The 14,890-nt window shown below is 43.8% G+C and overlaps 1 protein-coding gene across 2 annotated transcripts in view; it reads left to right on the top strand.

The window, feature by feature from the left end:
* The window catches only part of GPD2 (glycerol-3-phosphate dehydrogenase 2), a 206,578-nt gene that overhangs the window by 107,880 nt on the left and 83,808 nt on the right, over positions 1–14,890 (top strand). For both annotated transcript variants that reach the window (XM_075529721.1, XM_075529720.1), the window contains exons 4-6: positions 3,082–3,206; positions 4,524–4,621; positions 6,027–6,190. In XM_075529721.1, the coding sequence (XP_075385836.1) occupies positions 3,082–3,206; positions 4,524–4,621; positions 6,027–6,190 (387 nt within the window). The remainder of the gene's footprint in view (positions 1–3,081; positions 3,207–4,523; positions 4,622–6,026; positions 6,191–14,890) is intronic.

The raw sequence follows: 14,890 nt of genomic DNA, 5'->3' as shown, positions 1-14,890 counted from the left end.
ATGGCCAGTCCTGGGCAATTTCACCACTGTGGGCTCTCAGAAACTCCAGTGTTGAGGCCACCTTGTGTTTTGAATGCTTTCCAACGTGGTAGCTCCCCTTCCAGCATTCTGCCGGGGCAAGGTTTTGTTGTGATCCATCGGTGTTCACTGGCTAATTGCTGGAAGGAGACAGAGAGCCAGGCGTTGTTGTTTGGGAAGCTCCACCGAGACGTGTCCGTGGCATGGTGTCTGTGTTGGGATTTGCAATACCGGAGACATAACCTCCATGACCAGAGCAATACGTGAGCAACCAGCCACAGCAAGGCAAGCCTATGGGTGGGCGATGCACAGCTGCATTCTCGGAGTTCTGAGAGGCATTCTCCTTTTGAGGGGATTTAGAGATCAAGTGTAGAGAACGATGGCCCAGCAGACAGAGGTCAAGTGCTCCCCTGTGAGAGCTGCCTTGCCAGTCCCCCAGCCTCTCCATTTCCTTCTGCACCTTCTAATGCCCCGCCCTGAGCGACAAGCACTCCTGAAGGAGCCGGCTGTTGCACGCATTTGCTGCTTTCCTGCTTCAACTGGTCTTTACCAGTGATGACGCCTTTAAACACATTCATCTTTAGGGAGACTCTTTCCAGAGGATTCACCCCCAGGGCACAATTAAAAATATCTCTCGGCAACAGGTATTCGTCACCGCAGAGCGCTCTATCCACAACAAACTCTCCCCACATTTAGTGGGTTCAAAGCAGCATTGTTACTCAGTCTGAATTTGGACATGACTTAGCTGGGTCCTCAAACTCTGGGCTTCTCACGGGTCAACTTGACCTTCTCAGTAAGTCCTTTTGAGGCTCCGTTGGAAGGGTCTGCTTCTTCACTTCCTCCCAGGAAGAGCAGCCTCCACAGCGAGGGCAGCCCGGCCAGCGGAGAGCCTGTCTGTCCCGTGTCCGCTCTGTTCGCCCACCCGCCCAGGCACGGGCCGATTGACGCAATGACCGTGCTTGCAGGGTTGAAAGAGAGGCAGGTTTAACATAACCTGGCTGCGAAATGCCATTTGAAAGTGAATTCCCTCATCTGATCTGCAACTGACAGGGGAGAAACCAGGGAGCCTTTTCTTGGTGGGATGAACACTGGTGTTGGACCTCCTAAGAAAAGATGATAAAATACACCCACGGTGCCTTTTCCAGAGCGTTTCGAATGTAATTTTGAGCACGTGTCATGGGGAGCTTGTGCCCTAAATTGAACAGCTACGCCAGGCTGAGACGGGCTGGTGCTTGATATTTTCATATCCACTTGTTTCTTTCTGGGAAGGAAAACATGACTGCGTCATTCATTTTCGACACTAGCACGTTGCCTGCCACTTAACTTCTCAATTAATGTCCTTCATTGTACTCTATACTACTTTTGTATATGAACTATATGCTGTGAGGTACGAGATGTACTATATGCTATTTTTCTGGTGGTTTAAATACAGCCAATACGGAATTTACTAAGACAGCACTATGAGTTTAAATGTTGAGTATTTCACTGCTCTTTTTCTGACTTGTATGCCTATCGAGAGTGACCCGAGTCTACAATAGCTGTAATTTTGTGTTATTTTACTACTTAGTTAGGGCAATAGCAGTTTCTGCCCTTGAATCAAAATTCTCTATTTTTTCTCTCCCCGGTTTCCAAATATTTTGTCCTTTCGAGTCAAAGGAATTGCCCTGCTTTTATGATGACATTTGGGTACGATATTTAAACTATTAAAAGTTCTAAAAGCGACCCTTTGGTATTAAATGTAATAAATGGCTCTGAATGGAACACAGACACAGGTTCTCCTCTGTGAGCTCTGTGAGCCCAAACTGCTCCCATTACATATTCTCATTGTAATTGGATTCCGTGACATTCTCTCGTCCCCCCATGGCAACTGCTCCCGGCTTGGTGCTCACCCGTACTTTGGGCCTTCGCAGCGCCTGTCTTGTGTCCCTCAAACTAGTGTGTGGCCCTGTCCAGCCCTGAAGAAGCAGATGTGTCTGTCAGGAAAAAAAAGTAAATTCGTTCCCAAGGCTGCTGAAAAGCCTCTCCAAGAGCGGTCTTCCGCTCTCCAGAGGGGCGGGAGGCAGTGGAGACTTCTGGAAGGCCCCAACTTTGTGCAGCCTCACCAGACTCACGTTTAGGTTCTCTTACTTGGCGCTGGGTTCCTTGGTGACGATGTCTATTTTCCTTTGTAACTCTAAACCCTCAATGAATGGTCGGGTGATGGTCCTGCTTGCATGCTTTTAAGTGGCTATAAATACATCGGTGTCAAAGAGAATTCGCTTCTCCTTTGATGTAGCTTGCGCTCGCTCCGTGTCCCAGGGTGTCCCTTCTGTAGCGCCATTGTGAGACACTGGCGGCTCAGTGGAAGTGTTCCCTGTCGTGCAGACGCGTCCGCTCCCAGCCCTCGCACCACATTCGAAACTGGGGACTGGTGTGTTGCTTTGATGCTCACCGGTTTCTTTGGTGCTCTCCGACTCACTTGGAGGAGTAGGAAGAAAGGCCTGAAAATCTCCTTCAGAAAATTGGCCCAAGAAATCCGTGTGAGTATATTCCAAAAGTCCTCTCCCATGGTGCCTAGAGTTGCCATGCGTGGTCGGGCAGCCGGCCGTCGTAAAGAGGCGATAGCACGTGAAGGAGGCATAAGCTACACACTCACTGGTGGTGTGCTAGAGACCGGAGATGAGGGCCTGGGACATGATTGGACTTTTATAGGGCAGGATGAGAGGGCTCAGCCAATGTCCCAGCACTGCGTTAACTCTGCGTGGAGAGAGCCGAGCGCCATTGTCTCAGGTGGCCCCCCGGAAGCACCAGTGTATGATCCTGCCGTGAGATTGTATTGTAATATTTTCTAGCTGTGATTCATTCACCGTTTAATATGCCTCTAGCCCCGGTTTGACTTTTCCCCCAGGAAGAGACGAAAACCTCTTCATTATAATATAGACGGTGGACTGCACTTTGAATACAAATTTATCCATGTTCAGAGTAATTTTTCTTGTGATTGTCTCTACCCCGGAGAAGTGCCTTTAATGAATTACATACAAATTGTGTAATTTAAGAAGTTAATTTGGTGTTCTGGTTACACAGGACTAAAAACAGCCCTTGTGGAAAGAGATGATTTCTCATCAGGGACCAGCAGCAGAAGCACTAAATTGATCCATGGCGGTGTGCGGTATCTGCAGAAGGCTATCATGAAGTTGGATATTGAGCAGGTAATTGTGTATGCTGGATGTTAAGCAAAATTGCGTCTATGCTTTTTTTCTACCCAATTAATTCAGGATGTTGGTCCCCGCCTCCCCGCCTTTTTTTAAGTGGATTTTCCATTTCTTCCCGTGGAAAATATCTGTGTAGTGTACCCGCTGCTGTATCTTTCCGGGGAGGAACACCAGCACGTTCCCCTTCCCCCTGCTGACGGACACTCCAGGCCTTTTCCGACAAGGCCTGTCAATGTGGCAGATTGACACCATCACTTTCCAACGTGTTGTCTTTTAAACAATGGTGATTGGGTTTTGGCCGATGGTCACGGAATTGCGACTTCCCAGGGCAGTTTTAAGGAGAGTATGTGGCAGTCCGACGGGAGTGTCACATCGATCCTCCTCAAGACAGCTACAGCCGTGCATCTGTATTGTCACTGACATGTTCTTCAGCAAACGATCTGAGTCATGCTTTCTCGTGTCACACTCTATCGTGTCCAGACTGCCGCCATTTGAAAACGGCAGCGGCAGTGTGGAAGATGACATTTGCCGGAGGGGTGGGGGGGACCCCACATAAAACAGGGGGGACCCCACATAAAACAGCTAACTCCCTCCTGGCTTTTTGTACGTGAAAAACACAGCAGCAGAGACTTGACACCGTCGGTTTTGAATGTGCTCACCCCCTCTGCTCATGTTTCTGTTCTGTCATGATGGAGGAAAGGAAGGAAACAGGGGCTTGAGAATCAGGGTAGGGGTCATGAGCCCCGGCTTAGAGAGAGAGAGGGAGCCTCAGTTTTCTCATTTGTAAAATTAGCCTTATTTTAGGAAGGCTGGCTCTTCTTCCCAGCGGTATCATGAGGCCCCCAAGGAATTAAAGAAAATACTTGTATAGCCCCTCTCAGGTACTGTGTAGCTATGATGCATCAGCCCGGCTTGGCTCAGTGGAAGTGGCCAGAAGTAAACTTTCAGTGTGCATCTGAACAATCTATTATCCCTTACGCGAGGAAATAGTATAGGGAAGTGAGACAAAGGAATGTGTGGAGAATGCAAGATAAATTGTTACAATAATCTTGTAACTCAAGTCAAAGGAAATGTCTTACACCTGGGAACCCTGGCAGCGTGGATTTGCTCCTATGCAAATGCAGTTAAGGTTTCTAAAAAATCTTTGCGGCTGACAGCATGATGTATTATTAGAAATTTGATTAGGAGGGAGCGATCCTCGCTCAGAGGTAGAGAGCTTTCTGTGTATCAATCAGTTGGCAGGGTGTCTATTTGCCATTTGAAAATATTATGATCTGTTATTGCCAAACTAATTTTCTCTGTTTTGCTTTCCAGTACAGGATGGTAAAAGAAGCCCTTCACGAGCGTGCCAACCTACTAGAAATTGCTCCCCATTTATCATCTGCATTACCGATAATGCTTCCCGTTTACAAGTAAGCCTGCTGATGTCACCTGGGTACTGCTTGCCTATCTGGGGTCAATAGGACAACACCGTTTTAATGAAAATGATCCCCCCCATGGGTATTTCTTAATGTGATTTTAATTAGTGCTAATCTTTACTCTTTTCCAGACATTTTCCTCTGTAGTATTTATAAACGTGTGACTTTCCCTCGATTACTTCTGACTGACCCCCCTCTCATTGCCAGCTCTGTAAGGCAAAAGGGCTTGCGTTGTTTATTTATAATCAGCAACTGCTTACTCCATTGAGTGCACAGATGGGAAGCTGGAGAATGCAGAAGAGTGCTGTGTAGTGTATAAGAAGAGGTAAAATGTATCCTGTCGCAAAATCTGACCCATCCCGCCCCCTCTCCAAAGCCAAACCACGTTGGGATAGTCTAGATTCCCTAGTTAACTCTCCGTGACATTTTGTTTGGTATGCTCAGAACATAAAGTCATGGTTCCACTTTTCCTAATACTGTTCCTAATGTTTCCTAATGAAGTTACTGTAAAATGGAATACAGGTATTAAGACAAAGCAGATTGGGGAAATCTTTTAGCTGTACACATGCTATGGGGACCTAGAAGCAGATGTTATCATTTTTGTCATCCTTTGGTCACAGTTGCTTAGGATTTAGACCTGTGATCCTCAACCCTGGGTTCACCTTAACATCAACCGGGTGCCCTCGCCTAAGCGACAAACCAACCCCACTGCCATTGAGCCAGTCCTGACTCATAGCAACCCTGTAGACTGAGGGTTTCTGAGGCTGTGGGTCTTTACAGGTGCACAAAACCTCACCTGTCTCCAGTGGGAGCCACTGGTGGGTTCAGACTGCCCACACCGTGGTTAGCAGACCGGAGTGTAATGCATCATGCTGCCAGGGCTCTTTTAGGCTAGTTGAATCAAGCTCTGCAGGTGGGAGTCCCAGGCACCAGTATACATGCATGTATTTGAATGCTCCCCAGAGAATTCTAATAAATAACCAGGGTGGAGAACCCCTGCCATAGAGATCAGTAAGTAAAGTCTCACAGATCCATTGGCTTCTATAACGCACCCAAGCTGGTATTGATGAGGAGCCCTGGCGGTGTAGCGGTCACGAGTTGGACTGTGACCCGCATGGGTCGACACTGCCAGCAACTCCGTAGGAGGAATTCGAGGCTTTCTACTCCTGTAACCACTGACGGTCTCGGACCCCCACAGGGTCACTGTAAGTCAGCCTTGACTGCGGCAGCGAGAAGTTGGTGTCCAAAACAGTTATGCAATTTGCCGATTTCGTTTGGAGGCCACTGCTAGGTGTGATGGGCTTTGGCTTTCTTAAATGGAAAGCATTTTGTAAGTGAAGTGACATACCGGAATGCTCTAGTCTGTGCTCAAGACGTCTTCCCTCTCTCTGTGCTGTAGGTGGTGGCAGTTGCCCTACTACTGGGTAGGAATCAAGCTGTATGATCTGGTGGCCGGAAGTAACTGCTTGAGAAGCAGTTATGTCCTTAGCAAATCAAAAGCCCTCGAGCACTTCCCAATGCTCCAGAAGGACAAGCTAGTAGGGGCGATTGTCTACTACGATGGTATGTGATTAAATTTTTTAAAAATATAAGATACGTTCCTTTCACTCAGGAGCCTTACAGTTTAATCTTAAAGCCAGGTTTGCATGCTTACATGTAATGTTTAGCTTACATACCCATACTCATGATTTTCTCTGTTAATGGCTGAAATGTTTCCCGTAATGTTTTGCTTTTAATTTTGTTTGCTTTACATTTTATGTTTCTTCTTTCATGCTCCCTTTGTATCTCATGGTTGGTTTGGCCCATTTCCCAACAGGACTGATTTTGAACCCCGCCCTAATGCGGTTCAATTTGTTAGATGTTTGCCAGTGAATACTTGCCTTATGAATATATTTTAATGTTGAAAGCAGCTGAGGATTTGTTAGGTTTTCTAAACGAAACCTCTATTTTCAAGGGGTTATAAACCGAGGGAAAATTGCCCCCTGGGCTGAAGTTGACATGTTTGTACTTTGCACAGGGACATGATCCTTGAATGTACAGTTTCTGTTATGAAGATGCATGAACATTACATTTGTTAAACCAAACCTTATGTTTTTGTTGCATATCGTAGATGTTTTCTCACAGCATCATTTATTTGGTGGCCATTTACCTGGTATTTAATGTTCATTCTTCTTTAGGGGGCGGGGCATATGAACAATATAATTTTGTACAGTTTCATTGGCAGGAACTTTTAGCACTTGCTCTCAGATGGACCACCAGCATGAGACAGTAAAAACAGGCAAACCCATTTGTGAAATTTTACTCTGAGTTTTGAAGAGTAGATAGAACTGGAAAATACCGGTGGTTGCAAGGCATTCACTTAAAAAAGAAATTGCTAGAGACAAATAGCGCCGCATGTTAAAGGCTCTTAGGAATGGCACAAAGGACGTGTTGGGGTGTATAGGTCAGTGAGTTGCTGTGTTCCCAGCCCCCCGCCCACCATTATGCAATATTTTGTATTTCCTGTTGGACATCTAAACTTTTAGCACGAGGGACACCCGCCAGCCCCTTCTCCCCGCCTTTGACATTTCTATGTATTATGGGATGTCTTTCAAGCCACCATCCCGTTTTCCCCTCCCTCTTCTTTCTAGTGTTGCATTTCTGAATCAATTCAGCCATTAGGGTTTTACATGTGAAAAGCAAAATGTGCACGTGTGAAAGGGGCATTGGAGGCCCAAGTCAAGAAAATGTCCTAGCAGCGGGAGTAGTAGAAACCCCTTCAGGCTCCAGGCAAACATTAAAAGCTAGGAAACTCTCAGCTTGCAGCACCTTCCAGCAGCTGAACACTACAGGGGCTACTTGTCTTTTTATTATTTTTTTTTGGTATCCGCAATTGCACCCACGTGCTGAAGGACAGTCTTAACTGTGAATTTGCTTGCTCTGCATCAGCCCCTTAAATATAATCCATGGTGGCTTATTGGGTGCTTCTGTTTAAGGAGACTTGATCCAAGAGGAGTAAGAAGGCATTCTGCAAATAGCGGCCTGCCCATCCTGACATGGACGCACTCAGCTTCCTATTGCTAATCCCTCCTTCACACATTCATCCCCAATCCTTGTTCCTTTTCTCAACCACAGGATGTACTGAGCGTCACTTTTATCTACTTATTAACTTGTACAGCTCCTTAAGAGGACTATTAGTAAATGCATGCCTGAGCTTGTGATATTGTGCCTTGGTTTGGCATTGTTAGGAAGTGTAGATTCATGACTGCATAGAGAAACTAAGCGAAATCTGTGTCACTTCGTACAAAAGAAACTTTATCCTCTGAAAATGAAGGGGGAAAAGAATCTCACTCATCTAGATGTCGGTCTTATGACTTGTTACAGGTTGTAAAACTAAGAGCGTAGTGACAATTATTTGAAATGATACCAGATCATTTAAAATTGCTATTTAAAACTCGATATTTGACAATCAAAATCCTCAAGCTGATGGGAGAAACAATTATATTCGAAGCATGAATTATTTATTTTATAAATACTGTTTTTCAAATGATACAGGGCCAGGTTGAGGTGACGTGTGACAAGAATGGGAAACAAAAGTTAGTTCTCAGCTTACATGGCTGTGTTCACCGATAGACAGCCATTGTTTTACTTCGTAGTGTGAGGACCAAATTTCATATAAACACGGAGATGAAGTGAGCATAGAGCATGTTGGTAAAGAAATCACATGCCTCTTTGGCTGGCTTAAGAGAGAGAAGTAAATGCCTTCGGCCAGAAAAATAAGATTATCATCCTGCTAGCAAAGTATGAATGGGTTTCAGATTTCATGGAAACATGGACTGAATAGGTAATGGCAAATTTCCACGAACTTTTTGAACTTCACGAACATTCACCATCATAAACACAAGCCTACAAATTGTAATTAATAAGGTGAACCTTCCTTTAAATTTCCCTTCATAGAGAACCAATCTGAAAATATAATCACAGCCACGAAGTGATTTCAAGATGTACTTGAGCTACTTGAAATGACAATTCTCATAACTCCAATTTTGGGGAGAAACGCGATTATGATAAAAAATGTCAGCAAACTTCTATAAGACTGCAGGGCCTTTTGGTAACTAAAGGCTATGATGATCCATACATTGTGCGGTCACATCAGTAGCAGGGAAAATGAAATGTAGCAATGTGAATGAACCCAGGATGGGACAGGCTAGGAAATGTTGCTCTTCACGTAGTCTAGTGACTGAGACAGGATTTAAGGCTTCTTCCACACTGTGATGTGCGTGGTGAAAGAAATTCTCCTTGAAGCACAAGATGTACTAGGATTTAAAAGGAATTCTTCATAATTACTTACCAGCAAACCAAAACCCACGTAAGTCCTGGTGGCCCATTGCATATGCTCAGGCAAAACCTATTCCTGCAGAAAACTTCCCAGGATAGTAAATTAAATGTCCTACTCCTTTTGATGTGGTAATTATCGTGGCTGTTCTGTGCATGGCATTTGTATAATTCACTGGCAGATTCTTCTTTATTATTGCTAAGTGCTAGAATAAGAGACTTCACCTCAAGGAATAACCACAGTCTCTACTCAGTGCAAGGAACCCTCGTGGCATAGTGGTTAAGAATCAGGCTGCTATCTGCAAAGTTAGAAGTTCAAACACACCAACCTCTCTCAGGTTGAAAGTCAGGGCTTTCAACTCTCATAAAGTATTGCAGTCTGGGCAAGTCACAGGCGCAGGTCTTCCGTGTCCTATAGAGCCCACAGGAGGTAGCACCAACCTGCTGAGGGTGAGTTTGGTTTTTTGAATTTTACCCTTTCCAGACAAAAGGAGATGTGACAGTTAAGTCTAGGGGGCATTTTCCCCTAGGTTTATAGCCCCTTGAAATTCATATGAAATGAATCTTGGCATACAACGACCTGCCAATTTCTTCCCTTAGTTGTGTTTTCTCCTTATAGCCTGTCAGAGATAACAGCCAACTAGTACTTATCAGTCTTGCTGGGGGTTTTCTTCTTTTGTGCTACCTTCCACTTCCCCAGGCATGATGTCCTTCTCTAGGGACTGGTGTCTCCAGGACATGTCCAAAATAGCGAGACAAAATCTCCCGCCCTGACTTGCCAGGAGCATTCTGGTTGTATTTCTGAGACAGGCTTCTTCGTATGCTGGCAGCCCAGTCTATTTTCAGGACTCTTCGCCAGTGTCCTAATTCAATCGCATCCATTCTTTTCGGGGGCCAGGTAGCAGGTATGGTGATGGGGCCAGGACTACGAAGCCAGCAAGAAATATTTACAGCACGACAAGCTTGACTGACTTGGCAGGCCGGGTGTCGTGTGAAGCAGCTGCTGGGGCAGCTGGTTTTCTCAGGAACTCACGTCGTCTTCCTCTGTCGACTTTTCTCCGATCTTCCAGTGCCCGGAGTGGATGTCTGCTGTTTGACTGGGTGGACCCCAGGGCCCCAAAAGGGGGATATCATTAAGACTCATGAAATATTTTAAACCAGTACCTGTCCTTATTAAGCCTCTCTAAAATGAAACTGAAGTGCAAACTAATAGCTTGAAATACTTCCTTTCTGTGAGACAAGGTATTGAAATGAGAGAGAGAGGGAGATCTCTACCATTTCCTATCAGATGACACCTGGCAGTATTTCTATGCACATCTCAAAAGAGCCACCTACCAGACATTACACCGGCTTCCCTAATGTAAATAAAAGGAAGCGACAGCCATGTTTCAAAGAGGAAATTAAAGCCCAGGTTCTACTAGAATATTCATTTTTACTCCAACCTAAAACTCACAGCATACAAATAGACAAATTCAACTCGTGAGAGAGCAAAGGCAATTTAATCTCTGGCTCCCCTGAGGTAAATGTAGTTCACGGTTCTGCCCCCACCACAACCTCAGCTATAATCCCTGACTCCTGGAGGTAAAAATGCACTGAAGTGAGGAAAATTCTGCAGCAGGATATAATGATCCAAAATGACAGGGACAATAATGACAATGAATTTCATGTCTCCCAGTCATGAGCGGGAGCTGCTTGACTAGGCTGACTTATACAATTAAATTGTTACAGGTTCAGCGGGAGATGCAGTTAGCGGGTGCTTTGGGGAAGATGCCTCCGGCAAAAGGCAGATTGTGGAATGCAGACTCTTTTGTTAGGAGCCAACTCTTACTCCTCTAGGCACACACTCGGTCACTTGCCTAAAAGAACGCCTGGGCTAAAGACTAGTCTTTTAAGGTGCCGATTTTATCTGCTTTGAAAGCTTTCTTTAAAAAAAAAATCAGTTACTTGATAGCAAGAAGGTGATATTTTGGGTTTTATGTTTTCATTTTCCCGTGGAGGTCCTGAAATATAAGTCAAATCAAAAGATCATGCCTTTAATTCAAATTTACATTGTTTACAAACACCATTGCTGCCCGAAGTGGGTGTTATTGACTTTAAGCGACAGGCCCCTTAGTTTCTTCAGGGTAATAGAAATAGAGTGAATAGATCATGGAAGAATATGGATTCACAAACAAAAGAGCAACATCTTTGTGCAAATGTGGGCTACCTGCTTCTTGCTTCAGACCCCGGTGGGGTTGACACAGCAGCTTCTAAGCAGAGGGTGCAAGGCTCACGGGGCCCACGACACCATCTGCCATGGCATGGCATTCCTAGAATTTCTCCTTTGATCAGTTTTCATCAAGTTCTTTATAAATGCCTGTTTGTGTTTTAAATGCCTCTGATCTGTACTTACCAAGGTATATGTCTATACATTGTAACAAATGTATTGGGGATGTATGCTAATATTTACTTTCCGCCTTAAGATTTGAGTACAAGGCCTGGAGGCGACATCTGCCCTCCTCTGGCTTCCCAAAGGAGAAGGGGATTCCCACGCCACATCTGTCCAGGGCTGACCCATCATGCTTCCCCGCTCCATGTGTCTTACCCGATTCGGATACGGACTGCTTCTCCCAGGGCACTCTGCTCCTCTGCTGGGTTCAACAGTTCCTTGCATGCCCGCACAGAGCTCAGACAAACTCGCAGGCTACCCCGAATCAGGAGCAGAGACATTCACGCTTCAGTCACGGGCCCACAGCAACACCCGTCCTCAGAGCAGCCGCTGCTCCCTCGAACCCACAGGGTCCCTCGGACCGCTTTATGGGCCAGGAAGCCAGCCCGCGGCTCTGCCTCACAGTCTCAGAGTATCACTGCTGTTCTGTCTCATGGTCTCCTTGCCTTCGCCTCTGGTCTCTGCCCGGCTCCTTTGCTCTGTCCCAAGGGCTCCATGCCACATCTCCAATGTGCTGCGCTTTTCCCTGAGAGTCCTGGGATTTCTCTCTCAGTTCTTGCTTATCCTTGTAGCCAGGAGAGTGACTGTTAAAACGGAATAAACTCTTCTATTAGTGTTAGACACTCCCTGTCTGCTTCCATAGCTCCCCCCACTCATTTGGTGAGAGTTAGAGATGTGGGTAGAAGAACCATATTCAGACTTTTCATGTCCCCGTAGAATTCCCTTTACTTTTTCTTTATTGGGTCAGTGCGTTAGTATTTTTGACATAGTCTTAATTCTTTGATAATTTGACTGATTTGAATGTTGTCAAGATAGGTGCATCCAGTAGAAGGAACAATTCCTTGGGGGAGTAAGCATTACGAAACCCATTCTTTCATTTCTCAAGGTCCATTTTATTTTACAGCATGGCAGTTGAAGCCAAACAACACTACAGAGTAAGAAAAGATATTTTCATGGCAATCTCACACGTACCAACATTTTGATACATTAAAAACCCCTTGTGTTTATTTTTCTCTTCATCTCAAAATAAAAACATAGTACATTTATTTTTAAGTGTAAAGCATCTATTTGCCAACAATCTGTAAGGCTCCTAACCCTTTATATATCTTTATTACTATATAGACCAAGTTTTTTTATAATGATTGGAATCGACTTGATGGCAGTGAGTTTTGAATGAGATGTAAATATTGATTCATACAAAAGAACACATGTAAACTGTGAAGCTTAATTATAATGACTCTGAGATATCCACAAATGACCTTAAAACCTAGCCTGTTAGGTCAAAGCTATTTTTGATGGTTCCTAATTCATTCTTCACCGCCCTGGGACATCACGGCTGTCCTAAATATAGTTAGCATTTAATTTGTTTTGGTCTTATCATGGAATCTTATATTCTTTTTTTTTGTTTTATTTTCTTTTTTAAAAAACAATTTATTAGGGGCTCATACAACTCTTATCACAGTCCATACATATACATACATCAATTTTATAAAGCACATCCATACATTCTTTGCCCCAATCATTTTCTTTTTTTTTCTCTTTTCTTTTTTTACATTCCACTAGGGACTCATACAATGCTTATCACAATCCATACATCAATTGTATAAAGCACATCCATACATTCCCTGCCCCAATCATTCTCAAAGCATCTGCTCTCCACTTAAGCCCTTTGCATCAGGTCCTCTTTTTTTCCCCCTCCCTCCCCGCTCCCCCCTCCCTCATGTGCCCTTGATAATTTATACATCGTTATTTTGTCATATCTTTCCCTATCCGGAGTCCCCCCCCCCCCCCGTTCTCTGCCGTCCCTCTCCCAGGGAGGAGGTCACATGTGGATCCTTGTAATCAGTTCCCCCTTTCCAACCCACTCACCCGCCACTCTCCCAGCATCGCCCCTCACACCCTTGGTCCTGAAGGTATCATCCACCCTGGATTCCCTGTGCCTCCAGCCCTCATATGCCCCAGTGTACAACCTCTGCCCTATCTATCCAGCCCTGCAAGGTAGAATTCGGATCATGGTAGTTGGGGGGAATCTTAATTCTTAAATAACCCTTTGTTCAGTTTTGGTTCGAAACTTTGTCCGAATATTATATCATGCGTTATATAAAATTGCATATAAACTTTAAAAAGTAATTCAACACTTATAGTAAAGTTGAACATGCAGGTAATTTTTGACCCAGCAGTTCTCCTGTTGGATTTGTGCCCTAGAGAAACACTTGCGTATGCCCACCAAGAGAAATTATTATGGTACCGGTTTTAATTTAAAAAATGGAAACAGTTATTCATCAAGAAATAAATGAAGAAAACCAAGTTGTGTTCATATAAGGAAATAAAAGACAACAATGAAATTGTTCAAACTACAGCTAATCCGATCAATGTGGATGAGTCTTAGAGAATCATGTTGACGAATTGGCACAACAAACCTCCCCCATCTTAAGCATCTCAACCACACTAGCAAATTACTTTTCCACTAAAGTGACATCTTTGAAATGATCAGCAATATGCAAGTACAAAACTTGTATTTACAGACTTTACCGTGTTTTGAGCAACAAACTTACACCCATAAATATAGGCTTGTAATATCTAACCCTCAGGATATTTTGAGAATTAAAGTGAGCTAACTGATGTAAAACACCTTTATAAAGGCAAACCATTATTTAAGTATTACTTGTTTTGAGTTGATGGATGGTCTCTAATATAGCTAATTTCTAATATTTATATAAACATTCCAAAGTAAAACATTAATTCCCCAAATGCCCCTTTATATATTTAAAATAAAAAGATCTTCCCAGACACATTTGCAAAACATTTTTTATGAGAAATGCACGTATTATGCATATAAACATGTTTCAAGTATGTAATCTTTTAAAATTGAAGAATTTAAAAACTGCCTTTTAAAGAGAATTTTCTTTAAACTATCCAACTCATATATATTAATTAGAAGACCACACTGCATATGGATAAGGAGAAGTATTAAAACAAGTTATCTATAGCCTGAATACTTTATTTGATGTTGTAATGTCAAGTTCCCCAATGTGGCTCTTCTTCTTCTTCTTCTTCTCCTCTTTTTGGTGTTACATAAATGAAACTGACATCGCCGCTCATGTAGGAGAGACATATATGTATATTTATTTGCCCCCAAATGCTGCCTTTCTACTCTTCAGTGTATTCAGATACCCACTGATGCTGAATGAAGTTTGACATGTACCCTTGAGAAACAAGGCTTAAAACGGGTGGCTTCAGAAGAAACCTTGACTAAATAGGACACTTTATGTCCACCCAGGCTAACATCCAACATATGCTTTAGCTTCCTGTTTACCAGAAAGCAAAATAACCCCTAGGAGAGTTTGCAATTGTTTATCGCTCACTTGAATCGCATGCATTAAATACTGGGAATTCATTCTCTTATTACTGTTTGAAAAAACAAAAATCAAAAGCACACAAAAGTAGATTTGATAAGGTGTAACTTGGATAAGAGCCATCTGTATTATTCTTTGTATGTGAAAAAAACCCCACAAGCTAAA

The sequence above is a fragment of the Tenrec ecaudatus genome, chromosome 13 (assembly GCF_050624435.1).
Source record: "Tenrec ecaudatus isolate mTenEca1 chromosome 13, mTenEca1.hap1, whole genome shotgun sequence".
Taxonomy (NCBI): domain Eukaryota; kingdom Metazoa; phylum Chordata; class Mammalia; order Afrosoricida; family Tenrecidae; genus Tenrec; species Tenrec ecaudatus.
Note: the sequence above shows the minus strand (reverse complement) of the source record. Positions and strands in the feature narration are given on the sequence as shown.